The 22,409-nt window shown below is 22.7% G+C and overlaps 1 protein-coding gene across 1 annotated transcript; it reads right to left on the bottom strand.

Moving 5' to 3' along the window:
- Positions 1-956: 956 nt before the first annotated feature.
- Positions 957-18,866, bottom strand: LOC122849691 (uncharacterized protein DDB_G0271670-like). Its single transcript, XM_044148465.1, has 8 exons — positions 18,741-18,866; positions 17,147-17,431; positions 5,276-5,338; positions 3,523-3,590; positions 3,343-3,457; positions 2,943-3,254; positions 2,599-2,726; positions 957-2,536 (listed from the first exon to the last, which is right to left on the bottom strand). The coding sequence occupies exons 2-8, from the start codon at positions 17,414-17,416 to the stop codon at positions 2,131-2,133; spliced, it is 1,362 nt and encodes a 453-aa protein (XP_044004400.1). The 5' UTR covers positions 17,417-17,431; positions 18,741-18,866; the 3' UTR covers positions 957-2,130.
- Positions 18,867-22,409: the final 3,543 nt, after the last annotated feature.

Raw genomic sequence — 22,409 nt, 5'->3', positions numbered from 1 at the left:
ATATATTTTTTAATATCAGTGGTATTGAAACTTTTAATTTTTAATATTTTCTATTTTTAAAAATCATTGTTTATTGGCATTGTATTATTTTATTTACCAATTTTTTTTTCTTAGAAAAAATCGTTTCGAATTCTCAATCATTATTTGTTGTTAACTTTAATAAAAAAATTATTTAATTTAGTTAATTTAAAATAAATTATAAAATAAATTTTTGTATTTAATTTTCTGTTAATTTAAAGTAATAAATTAATATTCGAAATCATGTGGCAATTAATTGAAATTATCAAAAATTATCATAACTTTTTGATGATCAATCCTGTTATTTCCTTGATCATTATATAATTTTTTTTTTTTTTTATGAATATCCAAAGCAAGCAAGGTGTCAGGGCAACATGACGTGATATATAAAAATGATCGATTTGAGGCACCAGCGAAGGTCATATTTGATTATAAAATATACTCGCAGGTATAATATTTTATATCATACATAAATTCAATGACACATTCATATTTTTTTTATATTTTATTTCTTCAACTAATTTTATTATTTATTTTTATAATTTTATCTGAGTGTTTGATTTTTATCTCTGTATATTTTTTGAGCTGAAAACAAGTCATTAATAAATTTTTTCTACATTATTTACTCATCGAAAATTGGCTTATCTTAATTCCTTATAAAAATTCAATCATTATCAGTATTTATTTCGCCATGGTTTTAAAGCCCAACAATCTAAATTGACAATAAGTTTCATCACCATTTATGACAATATAGACACCAAGTACAAAAAATACTAGGAAATTTTTATTTACGAATTTTTTTTTGATTACATGAATACAAATTAATTGTTAATTTATTTTTTCACTCAATTTTAATTATTTTTTTTTTTCGGTACATAATGAGTATGATTTAACAATTGATAAATTTATTCAACAACAATATAGTAATTGACTTACTAGGGTAAACTAGCCATTCTACTAAAAGCCAATATATTTTTTTTTTTTTTTTCGTTTTGATATGTGCGTCGAGATTTTCGATTTTTTTTTCCCTCTTTCTTCTCATTTTTCTTTATCAATCAATTTTTTAAAAAAAAAAGAAAAAAAACAATTCTGTAATTAAAATCATGTCCAAAATCTGCGTAAGAATATTCACACATTATCAATGAATAAATTTTTTTTTTTTTTATTAATTAATAATTAACAAAATTATCAAAATTAAAATTAAAAAAATTATAAGCAATGATATATGATAATTATTTCGAAACTTGAAGTATCTAAAAAATTTATTTTTCATTTTTTTGATATTATATTTATTATTGTTTTCTTAATCGAGCAGAAAAACATTTTGATTATTAATTTATTATCACTATTATTATTTTAGCTCGGTGTAAAAAACATTCTATAGAAATTTACAACTTAAATTTAAAAAAAAAAAAAAACAATTTCTATATTTTATTTAATTTATTTTTTTGTTGATCTTTTTTATATAATTAATTCTAAAATTTTTTTTCTAATCAATTTTTTCTAGGCTAGTATAAGTTTGAATTGACTGAAGGAAAATTATATTCACATCCTTCATTTTTTAAATTTATTATAATTTTTACTATGAATTCTAGTCATTGAATAAAATTTTTTTTTTCAATTCGATATATAATTTTTTGGCCACTTCTATTTATTTATTTTTTTTTTTTGCTTTAAGCCGTTTCGATATTGCTTCAATAAAATGAAGATTAAGTTGTTTAAAAATTTTTATTATTAATATTTTTTTTTAAAAGAATTAATCATCATTAAAATTGTTTATTTTTTTTTTTTTTTATTAATATTTTATTTTCCCTTTCAAATCCATATTTTTTATTGTTTCTATTGTTTAACTATTTATATAATATATTAATTGTATTTTTTTTTTTTTTTTAAATGAATTTTAAGGCCAGTCAATTGAACTCTCATTAAAACTCAAATATTATTGTTTTAAAATTATTATTATCATATTTTTTTAATCATTAAAAATTCAGTTGAACTTTTTATTATATTTTTTGGATAAAAAATAAATAAATTTACCGGCCTTTTTATTGGCAGGAAATTAAGAAATATTAAAAGTTTATTGTGATTATTAAATTTGTTTTAATTAATTAATTACTTGTCATCTTTAAGAAGAGCTTCTTCAGCTTCCTTTCTTCTAGCTTTAGCTTCTTTTTTTGCTCTTTTTTTTTCTTCTTTAGCTAATTTTTTAGCTTCTTTTTGTCTAGCTTTTTCAGCTTTTTCTTCTTCTTTTTGACGTAATTTTTCAGCTTTTTCTCTTTCTTTTTCTTTTTCCTTTTCTTTTTTTGCTTTTTGTGCTTCTTGAGCAGGTGTCAGTGTTGTTCTAATAGAAGTTACTGTTGGCCTTTTTGTCAATGATGAACGTGTGGTATTTGTTATTGTTGTCGATGATGATGATGATGATGAAGAAGGTGCTGATGATGTCGAGGTCGTTGGGTTGTTGGGTGGTATTCGGTGACTCGGTGATATCTCTAGTTGTGTCACGATTTTCTGTGCGCATCTATACATTACATTTAAATATATTTATTTAAATTTTAATAAAAAATAGTATTGATAATTTACCTAAGTCTTGTGGAAGCTTTTCCAGCTCTAAAATCACGCTGAAATTCTTTGATTGGTGGCAGTCGTTTTTCTCGATTATCTCTTCCATCATCATCTTCAGCAATTTGTTGAATTGGATCTTGATATTCCTACAAAAATTATCAGCAATGACATGTTATTTTTTTTTTTTAAAAAAAGGTAAATAATAAGTTTACAACTTTTTCTAATTGAAATTTCGATTACTTGATTTTTCGATAGAAAAAAAAAAACTTTTCTTTCTCTTTTTAAGATAATTGAATTTGATTGAAAACTTTGAAGGACTTGATTGTAATTAAAAATAGTAAAATTATATAATTCTGAATAACCTGTAATCTCATTTTCATTGATTGTGTTTGAGTACGTCTGAGTGTTGTACCAGTTGGTTGTCTAAGACGTTGTGGTTTAATAATTGACGAACTACCACTACTATTTGTTGATGATGAAGTTGCTGATGATACGGAAGACACACCAGACAAGGAAGATGTACCACTTGACATTGAATACAATGATGCTGATGCTGGTACAGTACCAGTTCCCCATCTACCTGTACCATTTACAATTCCACTACTTGAACTTGCAGCCATACTGTAATCTGAAGCACTCTGTGGTAGTACCCATGATTTACCTGACATTGAATACTGTAATTATTCAAATAAGCAATAATTTACAATTATTATATTTACACCAATAAATAATACGTATTATTTATTATTTTTTAATACTTACATCTCTAGGAATTAACGTCTGTTTAAGTCGTAATATTTTTGCCCTACAAATAACACATCTCAATGGTAATAATCTTTGTGATACAGCCATTTGTATTGTCTTGACAAAACAGCGTCTAAAAAGAAAATTATCCAACAATTAATAATTTTTTTTTTCAAATATTCATGTTAATTATTTTACCTGCAAACTACACGATGACCACAAGGTGCTGTTTGCATTGTTGCACGTGCATTGACACAAATAACACACTGAAATATTAAAAAGAAAATTTTTAATTAAATTTTATATTAATACAATATTAATTATCTATCATTAACTTATCATGATAATTGATAAATAGTACTAATAAAATTATAATGAAATATAATAACAATAATTTAAACATTTTTTTTTTTCGATTTTTATTTTTAAAAATTATAATATTGGTACAATCAAAAATATACATTTGAAATATCATTATTTAATTATTATTATTTTCTTTTTTTTTTTTTTAATTTAAATTAATATTAATTTATTATTAATGTTAATAGATTATTAATTATCTGCATGATACACACTGAAAAAAAAAAATTCTATCTGGTAGAATTAATGCCATTTAAATTGTCATTTTGATTTGAATTATTTTTCAATGATAAAATTAACATTCCATCACTGTATTTATCATTTAAATATTTTTCTTGTTTTGTTGTATTTTCATCAAGACTTCTTCCTCTTCTTCCTCCATTTCCTCCACGATTGTCTCTTCCTCTTTCGCGAATACTATCACGTCCGAAATCTCTTCCATCGTCTCTCCCAGTATTTCTATCATCATCACGTTTCATATCAATCATTTGACTCCACTAAAAAAATATAAAAAACAATATTTACATACTGATTTTGTTGTTTATTATTGTCTTTTATTATTAACAATTTATTTTATTTAAATAACTTACCACAATTGTTAGGTAAATGAAAAAAATAAACAACACAATAATTAGTTTCATCTTCACTCTTTAAATATCAAATGATATCTGATTTTTTTCTAAGAAATTCAATTCACTTTTATATCACTGGAAAAACAATAATTATCATTTATTTTTAAAGATAATTTGAATAATTATTATCACTGTCTGTCAAATTTGATGTTGAAATTATTATCTGTTTTTTTTTGTTTTATTATATAATTTATTCTTCATCTTTTTGTTTGAAATATTATGCTGATGATAATAAAATTACTAGAGCTTATATAAAAAAAATATTATAATAACTGTATTTATGTTTATCAAATGACAATTTTATTTTTTATTATGATGGACATTATGACAATGTAGTTATTAAATTCTCGGATTTTATTTATCATTGTATGTCTCATCATCAACTTTGCTCCATTCAACATTGGAATTTTACAATGTTCAATGTACCGTGAATAAAACGATAAAAATAAAAATAAATAAAAATAAAAATTGTAGAAATATTTTAGAAGTTAATTAAGTATTATTTAATTATTTTTTCAATATTTTTTTTCATATTTAATAAATTGTTTTAGAAGCAAAAAAAAATAAATAGTTTTAAAAAAAAAATCATTTGTATATTGAATTTAAATAATTGTTTAATTGTTTAATTGTTTAACTAGAAAAACAATAATTTTTTAATTATAAAATTATGCAAGTTTACTTGCCAGCAAGATATTTGTCTTATTTTTAAATTTTTTTCATAACAAAGACTAGAGTCGTTAAAGAAAAAAAGAAGATAAAATAATTTTTTTCTCTCGGCGTATAATGAGAGCTCATTCAGTAGTTACTTTCATAATATTTATCATACATTCTTTGAGAAAAAAATAATGAAATATATAAATAAAACAAAAATAAAAAAGAAAAAAAATTTTTTGTAATTATTTTTATTTAAAAAAAAACACGTATAATAATTGTATTGAAAATATAAAAAATATTCTTACTTCATCTTCTTGTGAGGATGCAAGTTCCGGTTCATTTTCTTCGAGTTTCGTCAGTAATTTATCCTGAAAAAAAATTTATAATAAATATTTTATTATCTAATATAATTAATTTACATTTTGAAAATATTTTTTAGTAGTTTGTTTATGTTTTTTGATGTTAATTCAACTTGTATTACAGCTGACCTCAACGAATTATTCCCAATTTATAAACACACAATTTTTTGAATTTATAAATTCGCAACAAGTATTTATAATCAAACCATAATTTGATAAATATAATACACTAAAAACCATTGAGAAAAAATATGCAATATGAAATTTAAACAAATTTTTTTCCATGACATTCTCACTGTAGAAACTGCTTCAAAAAAAAAAAATAATTAAAATATTAATTACAAAATTTTCATATATGTCGACATAAAACAAAAGGTTTTTTTTAATATAAAAAAAAAAAATTAACAAAGAAAATTTAAAAATAATGTAAAATAAATATTAAAAAATAATTTTCTTTGATGAAAAAAAAAATTAAATCAATATTTGGCGAAAAAAAAAATATGGACCTAAATTGCAGTGAAAAAAAAGCTCGTTTCATTTTTGCAACGAGTAAATTCTATTTATAAATCTGTTGATGGAAAAAAGTAGAAAAAAATATATATACTTTATTTGGTAGACAAAGGGCTTTATTTTTTTTCAAGGACCTCGAAAATATCGAGGTTGTTTGAATGAGTATATAAGAGTCAATTGCATCAGCATATAATGCATTATTTTTTTATTTATAATTTATGTTTTTTTAAACGTCCATATAAAAATATTATGGCAAACAATGATAGCATATTTTATTCACGAATTGTTGGAGTGTACATGATTGACAAGAAATTATATTGACTTGACACAATTTTGGCAAAACAATGTGTATTCAATATGAGTTTTTATTTTTATCAAAAAATAACAATTTTTGAAAATTTGGCAGTATTCCCAATTCATAAAACAAAATGAAAACATAAAATATTTTCTCAAATAAATAATATATATAACACGATCGATGATAAATTTCTGAGATTATATTTAGAGATAAAACAATACAAATAGCCAAAAGAATTTGTTGGAAAAAAAACGACACAAATAAAATATGATCAAGTTATGCTTCACTATCTCCAAAATAGGATAAATAACAAAAAAAAATAAATTAGTTTTTTGTTTTTGATTTTTAAAGTTTATTTTTATATGGTATAATTTATTACATAAATATTTTTATTTTCTTTGTATATATAAAATACATTGATACACTAATGCTAACATTATAATGAAAAATAAAATTCATGGTAAAACAGTTTGATTGAATACATTGATCGTATACAAGCTACCGAAAATAATGATTTTACGGTAATTTAATTTAATGAGATTTATAAGAGAAGTTGTCTTTGAGGTTTATCAAATTGTTAAGGATGAGTTGGTGTTTTATGAGGGTGAGTATATCTAAATATATATATCTTAATAATGATGAGCTATGACGCTTTTTAAAAGCTCAAAAATAAATTTAATGTTAAAAATAAATTTCATTTGATAAATGAAAATTAAAAAAAAAAAAAACAACAATTTGTATCACTGTATTTTTATTAACTTACAATTAACAAAATTTAATTAAATATTTGATAATTAATGTCTCCAGTAAAAATATTTACCCGGATTTTACTGTATTACTCTGAAATTTGCTGAATTAGAAACAAGCCCAAAAAAATATTTGACTGATAAATTAAAAAATCAAATAATTTTCATTATTCAAGCGTTGATTTTTTTAGTTTTAAAATAGTGCAATAATGCTGAAAATTTAATTGAGTTAATTCTAGGGAAAATACGAAAAAAGATAGTTCAATTCTGATTTTTGAATTATATTTTATTTGTCAAAAGGTTCGAATAAAATTAATACAATAATATTACATATTCATATGTGTGTATATTGAGTTTATGAATTATATATTATTTAAAAAAAATATGTTATATTGAGTTGTGAGTACCACATGAGAGAGCGTGCTGAAGGAAAAAGGATCAACAAAACTAGGTCAGGGGTGGATTTCAGATATTAGGTGGATGATGCGCAAAATATCCCCACTATGTTTCTGGTCCATACCTCATCCTCTCATATATACCTATCTCAAAAATCTTCGACAACGTTTATTTCAATTTTTTTTTTTAAATTAACAAAGGTCAAGAAGTGTAATCGCAAAAAAAAATTCTCTTAAAAATATATAAAAAAATTGAATCTTTAAATTTTTATTTCGTCGAAATATTTCTATCATTTTTTTCTAATTTCAAATTTAATAAATACAAAATAATTAAATTTATAAATAAATTATTCAAATGAAATTTATGTTTTATGATTTGAAATAATTTTCAATGATTTTTTCAATAATTTAAAATATTTTTTTGATAATAAATTTTTTTAGATATTCTTTGTGATCAAATTCAGCTTGAAAATTCATTAAAAATTATGAAAAATCAAGTTAAAAGATCCCAAGAAATTGCTGATGTTAGTAAATTATTGCTCTTAAATAATGAACAATTAAAATCAATTGATAATAAAAAAATTCATCAAGTCAAACAGATTCATCAACAAACTAATAAATTATTACAAAAAATACAATTTTTTAGATAAATAAAACAACATTTAACTTAATAAATATTTTTTTTATTTTACAGTTTTACTGTATATCATATAATGATGAATATTGATTAATAAAAAATTCGTTACAAAAGGACAAAGCTAATGCTCGAACAAATTTAGACATTTGTCTAAAATATTTTTTTTTAAGTCTATTGTTGTGCTAGCTTAAATCTAAGCTAGCACAACTTTGTCCATAATTGTTTAAACTAAAAAAAAATGGGCTCATTTTTTTGGGCTTTTTTTGAGCTTTCATTCTTTGCTATTAAAATTTTTTTTTAAATATTATATTTTTTAAAAATCTATTTTCGCGCTACCTTAAGCCTAAGCTAGCACAACTTTTCCAAGTTTAGGCTTTGTTAAGCTTAGGCTTAAGGTAGCACAACGATAGACTTTAAAAAAATATAAAATTTTCTTAAATCATATCAGTTTTCCTCAAATAATAGAAAAAAAAACGACCTATTTTTTCTAAAGGTATGACTTATTTATTTCAATTGCAGGACCACCCTGGTGGAAATATTTTGTTTGTCTACCATTTCTACGCCATTTCTGTACGGAGAGAATTCCTTTTGATTTTACGTTAAAACACTTTTATAATTCAGGAAGTATCCCGAGTCCCCAGGACGTAATACCATTCCTTCAATTGTTACGGGATGCTTAATTAGATTTTAATAAAAACCAACGAAAATTCTAAAAAAAAAAATTTCTCCGTCTTTTCTCCACTTTTTTTCAAAAATGACCCATGGTTGGAGAAACGGTGGAAATATTTCTTCAACCTTCTCCACCATATCTCAAATTTATGTTTTATAATTTAAAATAATTTTCAATGATTTTCGCAATAATTTAAAGTATTTTTTTGATAATAATATAAATAAATTGTTTCATAGATATTTTATGCGATTTTTGTTTTTTTTGTTTGTGTTTATATTCAATAGTATATCAGCAACAAATATCAAATATTTGAAACAAAATATCTTGCCAACTGTTATACATAAATATTGATAAACAGTGCAAGTTTGTTATGTCATGTATTTTGATCTAGAATGAGATATGAATCAAGATTCAAGAGCCAACATTTTGATACATAAACGTCATTGTAAAATAGTGCATAGGACAATTGAATAGCCAATGTTCAAATAGTTAAATTTAATCAATTTTCTAACTGTATCATTGTATACCAGTCTGTTTCTTCAAACTTATAAATGGTTAAATAAATATAAAAAATTCATCTCACACTATTATATGGTGGCTGTAAATTGACTGTTGTCTTTATTATCAAAAAAAAAAAAAAAATTATTAATATAGAATTTCACTTGGCACTCTCATTTCAATTTAAAAGTAATTCGAAATTTTTTAAATTATTACTACGAAATATTTCGATGAGTATAAATATCTCATTTTAAAAATTACAAAAACAATTCATCAAATTTTTTGTTGGTTATTATATTATCACTCATTTTTTATTTAAAATTTTTTTAAACATTTTTTTTATTCAAAATATATTTATTTGTTTGTTTTTATATAAATAATATTCTATTTTCAAATTTATTTTCGTTGCATGATTGATGCATTCACGTATCGATTATTACTATAATTTTTTTTTTATTTTTACCAAAATATGTTGAAGAAAAATACCGAAAATAATATTCAACTATAAAAAGCTTTTTAAAATTTTATTTAAATGTAGAATCAGATCAATCGAAAAAAAAAAAATAACTATTAATTTATATTTAAATGTAATAAAAAAAGCAGAATATTAATTTGAATTTTCAAATGGTTTATTGAGAAATTTATATATTTTTAGTAATTAAAAATTTAATTTTATTAATTAATAAAAACTAGTAGTTTTAATTTAATGATGGTTGTTTTATTTTTTTCATTTAAATTTATTTTTTATAGTGTGCATTCACTTTATGACCTTAAGTTTAGTACTTAATATCTAGAGACATTGTAAAAACTATAAAAAAAAAAAAAACTACTTTTCCATTTGAAATCAGCTGAACGTGACAATTGTTCTCGAGGGGGAAATTGTAACAACAGATAAAGATAAAATTTAAAAGGATAAAATAAAAAAAATATTCCCCAGAACTCAAGTCACTCTCTAGGATCAACAAAACATCGAGAAACAAAATAAAAGTGAGTTTCAGTTTACTGTTAAACATCGATCAGTTCACTTATATTGTCTATACACTTCAATAAACTTTCAGCAAGAATATATTAATTTTATTTTTATTATTCAAATATGCTTCCAACATTTTTTGCATCTATATTTTGTCGGCTTTTAGTCATTCCAAGAGGTGAATTATTCATAAAATATTAAAACTTATTTACGATTTTATTTTTAAAAAATACAAAATCAAGTTGAATTATTTTTAAAAGTTATTAATTATTTATTTAAACTAAAAATTTTATTAATTAAAATCCGTTTAAAGTGTGTTAGTTATTTATTTTTTAATTCAATTTAAAAATCAAATTGAGATTAATAGAAATAATCGATAAATCAAACGTTTATCCATGAAATTTGTAGAAAAAAAAAGGCAATTGTAAATAACTACTTGAGTGCAACTATGCACAACGTCTCTAGTATACTTTTTTTATTTAATTTTTTCATTCATTGTGTTTTTTATCTCAACTGTATTTTATCCTATGATTTTTAATTGTAAAAAAAAAAATGACTAAAGAAGGTGATTATTAAAATCTCTCCAATTCGCTTGAGTAATTTTCTGAGTTTATCCAATTTTTGTTTTATATACACTTTCGCTTTGTTCTATAAATAAATATTTTTTTTTCTTTCAATTTATATATACAAAAAACAAGTGCTAATTGTGGTTAATAATTTACAATTAACATTAAAATATGATTGAATTTTTTAAACGAAAAAAAAAATAATTATATAAAAAGAATTTTTAAAATATATTTTTTTGTAAATTTTATAATATTAAAAATGCCTAAAACAATTATTTTTAAATAAATAATAAACTTGATTTTATAATTTAGATATTATTTATTGATTAAAAAATATATTTGAATAATTATTTAAAATTTTAGTTGATGGTAGTATAAATTTATCACCATTTCCAAGTGGTACATGTACACTGTGTTGCACAATTGAGCCAAATAACGATGTTGAATATCAACTTTACACAAGGTAATTAAAAATTAAATGAAAAAATTAATATTTCAAATTATTAAAATGATTGTTTTTCATTCAAGGAAGAATCCAAATCAGCCAGAAATTTTAAAATATCAAAATAAAACAAGTTTAAAAATAAGTAATTTTAATACAAAACATCCAAGTGTTATTTACATTCATGGTTATGCAGAACAATCAACTGGAAAAAGTGCAAGTACTCTAAAAAATGGTATGAAAAATAATACAATTAAATTTTTATATTTATTATTTAATTTGTTTTTTTTGATAGCTTATCTTGAGCGTGGGGAATACAATGTCATCTTGGTTGACTGGGGAAAACTCTCAGCAATGCCATGGTACATAACAGCTGTTAAAAATACAAAAAAAGTTGGCATTCATGTTGCTAAAATGATTAGTTGGCTTGATAAAAATAATGCAGTTTCAATGTCAAGAATTCATGTTATTGGATTTAGTCTTGGTGCTGAAGTTGCTGGATTTATTGGAAAATCATTATCACCAAAAAAGGTTATTCATAAAAACTATGGTGAAAATATTTCTCTAAATTTTTTGCATAATAATTTCCAAGAAAAACATTTTTACGTAGGTGGGACGCTTCGCGTCACTTACGTATTGGATTTGTCTACCGAAAATTAAAAAACGCTCTCATTTCTTAAGTAATTGTCAGAGACACTTTGTGTTAGAACCAAAAGAAGCGTATTTTCAATCTCTATAATTTGTATATTTTCGATTTTTTCTCAAATAATTATTAAAGTTGCCAGAGCCAAAAATGTTAAAAACCTTTTTTTCTTTTTTTTTAAAATAGTAAATAACTTTTTATCTGTAAGCGTGATCGATTTGCACCGACTAATTAAAAGTTTCCTCTTATTTTGATCTTTAAATCGCCGCTATTTTGAAAACGATATCTTTAAAACTCACGGAGTTATTAGAATTCTAATAGAAAAATTTGATGTGGCTGTTTTTTTCTCGATTTACATTGGAACCCAACAAAATCATGTTTTGTGCAGATAAAATTTCGTAGCGTTGTGACTAAACAATATGACATTTTATTTGAAAAAAAAAAAAATTACACTAACTAATAATTGCACATAACCCACCGGAGTATTGAAAATTTTAATTTCCGTTATATATATGATTTTTAACTCTTTAAATACCTGATTGTATCTTAAAATTTAAAATTGATTAATAGAAAAAATCTGGAGAAATATTTTCACCAAAAAATAAACATGAAAATATTCATAATAGATTGTAGTTTTTTGTTGTTTTTTTTTATGAATATTAGATTGGTAGAATAACAGGATTAGATGCAGCTTATCCACTTTATATGCATGCTGGTATGGATGGACATTTAACATCATCTGATGCAATATTTGTTGATGTTATTCATACTGATGGTGGAATACTTGGCTTTCCAAGTCCAATTGGTCATGCTGATTTTTATCCAAATAATGGAAGACCACTTCAACCTGGTTGTACTCCATCAAATTTATTAACAAGAGGAATGTTTACATTGTTTCAAAACTACAGTGAGTTTTAATATTTATTATTTTGTATTATTTTATTCAATTTTTATTAATGAAATTTACAGTTGTTTGTTCACATAATCGTGCATGGAAATTTTATGCTGAATCAGTAATTAATCCACATGGTTTTGTTGCAACAAAATGTAAAATGTGGCGACCTAATGTTCGTAGTTGCACATGGATGCCAAATGCATTAATGGGATATGCAACTAATTCAAATACACGAGGTATATTTTATTTAAAAACAAATTCAAATACACCATTTGCCAGAAATTTAACTGATTTTGATGGTAGAATTTTTTAATCTTTATAATAATAATTTATATTTTCCTTATATAAAAAGGACAAACATCATCGATCTTCCGGACATTGGTCATTGTTTTTGCATCAGTAGAAATCCACAAAAAAATATTTTTTTTTTTCTTCAAAATATCTTTTATTTAATGGATTTTTCAGAAATACTATGCAACAAATATTTATTGTAAAAAAAATTGTTCCAACTTTTAAAAAATTTTAATTTCATAATTTTCCACTGGTCTTTTTATTTTTAATATTTTTTTTTACAATAAATATTTGTTGCACAGTATTTCTGAAATATCCATTAAATAAAGGACATTTTGAAAAAGTGAAATATATTTTTTTGTGGTTTTCTACTGATGCATTTTTTTATAACAATAATAAACAATAAACATTTTAGAAATTATGGATACAAGTGCTCGTTATATTTAAAAAGAAAAAAAACTAGTCTCTATATTTTTATTTAAATTTATGAATATTTTTTAGTCAATTTTGTATGTAAATAAATAAATTTGTTGATAAGCTGTACATTTAAAAATATTTTCATTTATATTTCTAATTTTTTTAATCATTTTTTTATTAAAATTTATCATAATTTTTTAAATGAAAAATAATACGGTTAATAACCCAAGTAACAACTATCAATATAAAATATTCAAGTGGTCACGTCAATAAAATTGTTGCCTGTCTATAGACCATTGTGCGAATGATTTTATATATCCCGTATATACATATGAATTAACTAAACAATAGCTGGGTGTGTGTTTCTATCAACCTGGCGTCACAAATCTTCCATGTTATTCACTTGACATTATAATAATAATAAAATATTAAAGCGAATATGAATTGTAAGAAGTCAATAGTATGACAAATTTAAAACTTGTATACATCAAATAACAATAGTAATATCAAAAATAAATAACAAATTAAAACTCATTATTATTTTATAATTGAAATAGTTATATTTTCCTTAATTATTATTCAACCAATAATCAGTTTAATAATTTTTAAAAATAAAAAAAACATATTGTAATTATAATACAATGTTTGCAATAATTATAATTTAATAATAATTGCAAAAAAAATATATATAAAAGTCAATTTATAATTCGAAAAGTTAAATACAATTTATGTCTGATTATTGCTTGATTATTACTACTTGTTTTCACTTCAAAAAATTGCTTAAAAATTGAATATAAATTAGCAAATTATAGAAGCTTGATAAACAATAATAAAACATAAAAAAAAATTATTTAAATAACTTAAAAAAATATATGATTATTGTCTCTGATATGGGGTTAATTGATAAAAAAAAAAAGTGCACTAGTAAAACCTTCTGGATATTGATTGGAGAATTTCTGGTCATGGGCATATTTTTCCAACATGGCAACCACCAATTCTCAATAGCACTGATGACAAATATATAATATAAATTTTTATTTATCAAAAAAGAATATTGATTTGTGTTGAAAAAAATATATATAAATATATTTAAGAAATATAAGGGTTGTTATTTTCAGGTTTGAAGGGTGCCCCCGAGCATTACACCTCTCGTTATCACAAATGACATGAAACTCTGTCACGTGCTGATCATTGTTATTGTCCCTTTTATTTTTTTATATTTTTACATCATCATTATATCACACAACCTAATTTTTTTTTTCTTTTATTTCTAACCTTGGTGAAAAATGAAAATTATTTTCCGTAGTAATCTACGTAATTACTCGGCAATTACTCCGTAATATATTCGAAATTATTTGGTATAATTTAGAGACAAATTTAAACGCTGAAATTGCAAAGATTTTTTTCAACTTTTTATTTATTAATAAATTTTTTTAAATGTTTATTAAATTGTAAATAAAGTTTTGAATAGAAAATGAATCGAAAAATATTATTTGCTAGTTGGAAAGTTTAAAAGAAAAAAAAATATTTCGAATTTGAATTTATAAATTCATTCGCCTGATACTGAGCGATAAAATTACAGCTAATCATTTTTTTTTTATTTTTTATGAAGTATTTATCTCGAGATTTATTCACGAATAAATAAAAAAAAATACAGGTACTGCTAAAAATATAAATTGCGTGATCATAAAAAGTATAAAAATGATTGCAAAAAAAAAAAAATAAATGTTTAACAAAAATAATAAAAAGATAAATATAAAAAAAAAATATATATAAAATTATATTGGTATAATTTATTTGAGATTTATCTGAAAAAAAAATTATATTTCATGTGTATGTAAAAGGATAATAAAATAAGAAAAAAATATATGAGAATAAATCGAAAGATCTTCAGCGAAATCCTGAATAATAAAAGTAGAAAAAAAAAAGAAATAAAACATATTCGACAAGACTCACAACATTTTATTTATTTTATTATCTTTTTCATTCAACAGTGTGATTTTCATTTTATAAACATGAAAATATATATGTTTTTTACACAAGATGATCACAAGCTTCAACTTCTACTTGACAAGATGTTCTTATTGTATAAAAAAATTAAAAAAATAACAATAGGGAAAAAAAAAAAATAAGAAAAGTACCATCAAAGATTTCGAGATCATTGATATGAACAATAAAACTTTTTTTATCTCAAAAAACTAAGTGTCAAATACAAATAAAATATATATATAATAATAATAAAATAACATCAAAAAATTTATCTGAAAAATAAAAAAAAAAAAAGCTTCAAATGGAGAGAAAAAAAAGTTAACGATGCATGTTTGAAATTCAAGTTAAAATGTATAATTTTCATTAAAAATATAACATGTATGTCAAATGAATTTTTATGGAATAAAAAAAATAATATAACCTCGTGATAAAATGAACTTAACATTTTTCTTTTTGTAGATGTATTTTGATAATCTTGATCAGCACGAAGGTGGGCATAAAGTGCTATTTGTCTGGCCAATGACCCTTCTTTCGTATTATAAAATTCAATTTAATTTTCAATTGTTAATTTTAAAAAAATTACAAAAACCAATAGACAATAGAATTTAAAAACTAATAGTAAAAAAAAATCATAATAAAAGAAAAAATTAACAATGAGAGTAACAATAAAAACAAAAAAAAAAAAAAATACTTTTTTTGTTTCTCTGATGATTTTCAGTTATGTTCATTGTGAAAATATGTTTCGAGTTCATGTAAAATTTTTCATAGAGAGTATAGTTTTTTTTTTTTTTTTTTTTTCTATTGTTGAAGCTTTAGAGTGAGCTTTATTTTTACGATCGGGTGTCTCCACAGTGTTGTAACACAAGACGAAAAGAATATAATAGCACGGAAGACCTAGCACCTGAAGTTATTGTTGAATTGGTGTATATTACAAAAAGTAATAATGCCAAAGAGGGTTCAATTCTAAAATAAGAGTATAAAAAAAAATTACTTTTCTTTACCGCAAGGGAAATAAATATTTGAAAAGTTTTATATTTCTATTTGGCTTAATATCATCTTTGTATAGATAATTGTTTAAAAGAAACAATAAAAATAAAACAACGAGAAACAAAAATGAAACAATTACATTATTGATATGCTAATGAGACTCAAATGTATAATTAAATATTTATGAAACGAAATTAGTTAATTGTATGAATAATACATTCTAAAATGAAAAAAATCAACGCTTGAATAATGAAAATTATTTGATTTTTTAATTTATTAGTTAAATATTTTTTTGGGGCTTGTTTCTAATTCAGCAAATTTCAGAGTAATACAGTAAAATCCGGGTAAATATTTTTACTGGAGACATTAATTATCAAATATTTAATTAAATTTTGTTAATTGTAAGTTAATAAAAATACAGTGATACAAATTGTTGTTTTTTTTTTTTTTAATTTTCATTTATCAAATGAAATTTATTTTTAACATTAAATTTATTTTTGAGCTTTTAAAAAGCGTCATAGCTCATCATTATTAAGATATATATATTTAGATATACTCACCCTCATAAAACACCAACTCATCCTTAACAATTTGATAAACCTCAAAGACAACTTCTCTTCTAAATCTCATTAAATTAAATTACCGTAAAATCATTATTTTCGGTAGCTTGTATACGATCAATGTATTCAATCAAACTGTTTTACCATGAATTTTATTTTTCATTATAATGTTAGCATTAGTGTATCAATGTATTTTATATATACAAAGAAAATAAAAATATTTATGTAATAAATTATACCATATAAAAATAAACTTTAAAAATCAAAAACAAAAAACTAATTTATTAAAATATATTTACTTACAATTTTATGATGTAAATGTTGTAGCTCGCGTTCAGTTATACTTCGTCTTGATAATTCACGTTGCTCACGACGATATTGACTGTATTTATAAAATAAATACATGCCAGGTAATGCTAGTACAACCAGTGGTTTCATTAAACCAGTACGTCCACTTGGTTGACCAATACGTTCATTTCCTCTATCACCTGGTGGTTCATCCAAATCATCAGATGGATCAACATCCTCAACAACAACAGCTGGTACTGCTGCTGCTGTTTCAACTGTTGGCATTTTAATTCTTCTTCTAAAAAAAAAAAAAAATAATGACATTAAAATTAACATAAAAAACAGCAACAACAATTATAACATATATAAAAAAATTAAATAAACAAAGAAATAAATAAATTAAAATATACAAAAGAAAATTAGAAAACAATATTCTAATTTTCTACTTGTCTCTTTGTTTTGTTGACACTCACCAGAGAATAGCGAATAAGAAAAGCCAATTATGTAATTTTCAAGTAAGAAAATAAAACAATTTTTCACAATAAATTAAATTATCAAAAAAAAAAAAAAATACAAATACAAATAACACTAAATGTAATTGAAAAATATAAATTTTATAAATTTAGATTTTAAATAAACATAAATATTTATAAAATAATAATACTAATAAAAAATTTATTAAATTTTATTTTAATAAATTTAATTATAAACATAATTTCCTATTCATCAATAAATAATAGTTTTATTTTTTTTTTAATTATCAAGGTTCATCAACCGTTCTATATTTAAATACGATCGTCGACATTGGTTATTTTTAGAAACTGACTAGTCTAGAAATTATCAATTGACTTATCTATCGTCACTTTTACAACTACTTGTCGACAAATTAAAAATAATTTCAAGCATGATAACAGTATATCTATAAACAACATAAAAAATTATTCAATATTATATTGGGGGGAGAGGGGGGGAGGTGATTTAACCCTATACTAAAAATATGCCAATGACCTAACATTTTTTCATTTTTTTTTTTCCAAGTACTATCAATAATTCAAGGATAATAAAATATTTAAAATATAAATTTTGTATGACGTAGATAAATCTTTACCAGTACAAAAATTATTATTCATCTTGAATTAAATTTAACTGGGTCACAATTGAACTGCATTAACAAAGCTTAGTGGCCAAAAGAAGCCGTACTATTTCAGCTCAATTTAATATATTTTTTTACTTTTTCTATGTGGTAATATTGAGTGTTGCAGTTTGCTTAACATTGAACTCTTTCAAGTTATTTAACATGAGATTTAACTCGGATTATGATAAATATAAAAATGCATATGACAAATTACGAAACAACGTGATATTAAATATTATTTATTTATGAAAAATCTATTTCCTTGTATAAAAATTTATTATTTATTAAAAACCTTGACACCTTGATGACTAACAAATGAACAAAAAAAATTATAATAATATTAATAATAACATCTATTTGTCATTCAAACATCAAGTACTTTTTAATGATAATAAAAAAAATTTTTTAATAATTTTTATTTTATAAAACAACAGTGATTTTATAATTTCAAAATACATAAAATTCTGCGGCTTACCTGAAGTAAACAATGTCAGGTGAAAAATCCTTACATCTCTGAATAATAAATTCAGAAAAAATTAACCATTAATTAATTTTTTTTCATCACTTAAATAACATTGTAAAATTAATTTTATTAAAATTTATTAAAAAGAAAAATTTAAATTAAACAAGAAAACACTTGCAAATTTTATTGTTTAAAAATTTTTAAAATTTAAAATTTGTTTTTTAAAATTTTTCATTGTTATTATTAAAATCAATTGTATATTTTTAATATTTTTGATTTATTGTTTATTTAAAAATTGCAGATATGTTTGTGCGTAATTGTTAATTTAAAATAATTAAAAACAATTTTGTTTGTACCGGCGTGGTGGCCGGGCAGCCACTGGAGTGAGCCCTGTATACTGTTGGCCCGCAATCCTCGATGTTGGTCTTGATGATGATGGTGATGGTGGTGGTGGTGGTGGTGGAGAGATCGATAAGAGAAAGATAGACCAGTGTGAATGTTCAACTGCGACAGAGACAAGTCTTGGTGGTGCAAAAATAAAAGAGGGTTGAAAAAAAATAACTTGAAATATAAAAATATAATTTTAAAAATAACAAAAATATATTCAATTTTTTTTATCAAATTCATGTAATTAATTAATTTTTTTTTTTTATTCATAATATACAGTCTATTGTTTAAAACTTTACTAATATTTTTGTCGATTTTTTTTTCTTTTTTTTATTTCTATACATGAGGTAACAGAATTTTTATTTTTACTAATAAAGGGTCACTGAACTCTGCGCAGGACAAAACCTTTACTATTGAAAATAAAATTATAAAAATAAAATTTAAATTAGATAGAAAAGTTAGAAAAAAATTCTCTGATTATTCCATTGATTAATCTTTTGTCTCTTTAAATTAAGCTGGTCCAAGAAACAAAAGGATTAATTGTAAAAAATTAAAAAAGAAATGAAAAAAATTATTTTCACCAGGTAATTTATATTATAATTAAAAACTTAAGATGCATTTTAAGATTGTTGATTACCATTAACATGCTAAATATATTTTTAAAAACATCTGGTGCTTGTTTCAAGTACTTTTCATGTATATAGTTTAACAATGTATCCAATATATTATCTCAAATTGCATGTGTACACTTGGCTATCACCACAAGGGTTCTAAAATAATCGATCGACGATAAATTAATTGATGCATGATTGGAGACATAAGTTTAAAATTGACCACGTATACAATTTCATCAAGTATAATATACTCCTAAATTAATTGATAAATAAATTAAAACCAAGACAAAAAATTATTGTTCACTAACATATGTTAATAATTAAAAATAATTTCATAGAAAAATTGTACCTAAATTAAATCAAAATGATAAATTTTTAACGTAAAAATTCAACTAAATAATATGTAAAATTATTTAAACAATTCATATACTATTGTAATGAATAAAAAAAAAAATATTCAAGAGCATGATGATGGATGAAAATTCAGTACAAAAGAAATTTTAGAAAAAAAAAATGAAAACAAAAAAAATTGTCATACAAGTGCAGTGGAAAGTTAAATCAGTTGGTTACCAGTTTTTCTGCGCAGATGGGGTGTCCTCCAGAAAAATTATTAAGAAGGTGGGATAAATGGGTGGGATGCACTATACAATATTGCAGTGACGTCATCAGGTAACTCCTGTGACGTCATTTAGCGTTCGATATAACTTTTGAAGCTTAGTGGTTTTGGTATAATAAAAAAAATTTTTTAAATATGAGCTTATATTTAACATTTATTTGGTGCTTGAATAAAATGTATCAGCATTATGTAAATTAAAATATTGACAAGAGAATGATGAGATTTTTAGATAGAAATTTTAATGAAAAAATATTGTTGTTTTTGTTTTTATAATAAATAATGATGGATTATATTGTTAAGTATTTTTAAAAAACTTTTTTTTTGTATTTTTATATTGAACAGGCTATGTAAAGTAGAGCTTAGATAAATGGAGGATATATATTTTAGAAAAAAGTCAAGTGTATTGGTAAAATGTTCATGTAAATTTATAGAGCTTTTCTAGTTTTAAAATATATTTTATCCATGGATAAAACATTTTGAAAAATCACTCTACTTTAATAAACAGAGGGAATTTTTTTTATGAGATTTTTATGGTGTACAGGAGGTTCTTTTAGCACGTCGAGTATGTCGAGTGAGAAGTTGACTCGGGGGAATTGTTTCTCTGATGTCATTGTCAAAAACATGGATAGATATAAAGCCATACAAAAGTAAAAAAAAAAATTAATCGTGAAAGTAAAAAAGAAAATAGAAAGACATTTTCTGATTGCTGTTTTTCTACTGTCGATTTTCAAATGTATTTTGTAATTTTTTATGACAAGGTTCTTTCTACTTTGTATAAATATTTTTTTTTTTTTTTTTTAGATATTATATTGGTATAAAAGAAATAAAAAAATATATTTTTATATATGTCAGTGCTTTGGAATAAGTGCTTGTTTTTATGGAGAAAAAATATAGAATGTTGAATATAGAGGAAGTGAGTATATAGAGACCAACATTAAACTTTTAAATTGAAACAAAAAATTATAAAGCGAGATCAGCCGCAGTGCGCCAATTTATAGTCTTATGATCGTAAAAGTTTCGTCTTGCTTCCTGTTGGTAATGTGAAACGCTCCAGTAATATTTTGGAAAATGATATGTTTTTCTTCTATTGATGTACAATATTACATCAATATATCCACATTAAAAAAATTTTTTTATCAAACGTAAATTCAAAAATAAATATGTTCGTATATTTTGACGAAAAAAAAAAAAAATGTTTTCTTGATTGCTGTTAACCTTTTCCCGTATATTTTTCGGAGTTGAATGGTTACGGGGTAATACGGAGAAAAACAGAAAAATGCGCTTAACTTCGGAGGAATATTTTCACCATGGTTTGGTAAAACATTTTTTAGATTTTTCAAATGAAAATTTAATTAAATAAATAACAGGTATGATTTAAATGTTAAAATTTGATGCTTTCAGTAAGAGCTGAACACTTTTTTCTTCTTGTTATACATGTAACATGAAAAAAAAGTCTGCAGTGTATTTTTTTTTTGAGTATACTATAGTAGCAAATTGTGTGAAACCCTTTTGAATGCTATTTAGTGGTGGTTAAAAGTTTCTACTTTAGCCAGCTTTTCTTTGTATAATCAGTTGTATAGTTGGTATGGCATTAATTAATGAACATATTATAATCTTTATTATACTAGCAACATACAGCTTTACTAATTTGTTTAGTATCAAGTAATCACATAAAAAACAGTATAATTTAACAAAAAATTCAGTCAAGTATATAATAGAATTTTTATTAAATTATACTTTTTTTTATGTGATTAGTATAAAAGTTTGTTTAATTTCTTTTGATGTTTAATTGTTTATATTAATACAGAAAAATAATTAGTGATCATGTTTACTTATTACGTGCTAATTAGTCGATTGGATTGTTAATCTAATTAAATCAAATTTAGTAACATGTATTATTATAAAATCAAAATAAAAAATATCTTTGATAAATATATTTTTTGAAATTTTTTTCCGTAACTAAAAAAGAGTTTAAAAAAAACCCAACAATTTTTCGAATTAATCGACAGTTAACAGTTCAGATTTCTGCAATAGAATTTTCAAATAATTTATAAACCAAAAAA

This window comes from Aphidius gifuensis, linkage group LG2, assembly GCF_014905175.1.
Source record: "Aphidius gifuensis isolate YNYX2018 linkage group LG2, ASM1490517v1, whole genome shotgun sequence".
NCBI classification, from domain to species: Eukaryota; Metazoa; Arthropoda; class Insecta; order Hymenoptera; family Braconidae; genus Aphidius; species Aphidius gifuensis.
This window is presented reverse-complemented; position numbering and strand designations above follow the sequence as displayed.

Bases quoted from the DNA above. Each gene is read 5' to 3' on its own strand.
- LOC122849691 (XM_044148465.1), bottom strand. From the start codon at position 17,416: ATGCCAACAGTTGAAACAGCAGCAGCAGTACCAGCTGTTGTTGTTGAG. The intron at 3,591-5,275 runs GTAAGAATATTT...TTAATATTTCAG, and splicing joins CATCCTCACAAGAAGATGAA to TGTGTTATTTGTGTCAATGC. The intron at 2,537-2,598 runs GTAAATTATCAA...TGTAATGTATAG, and splicing joins AAAGCTTCCACAAGACTTAG to ATGCGCACAGAAAATCGTGA.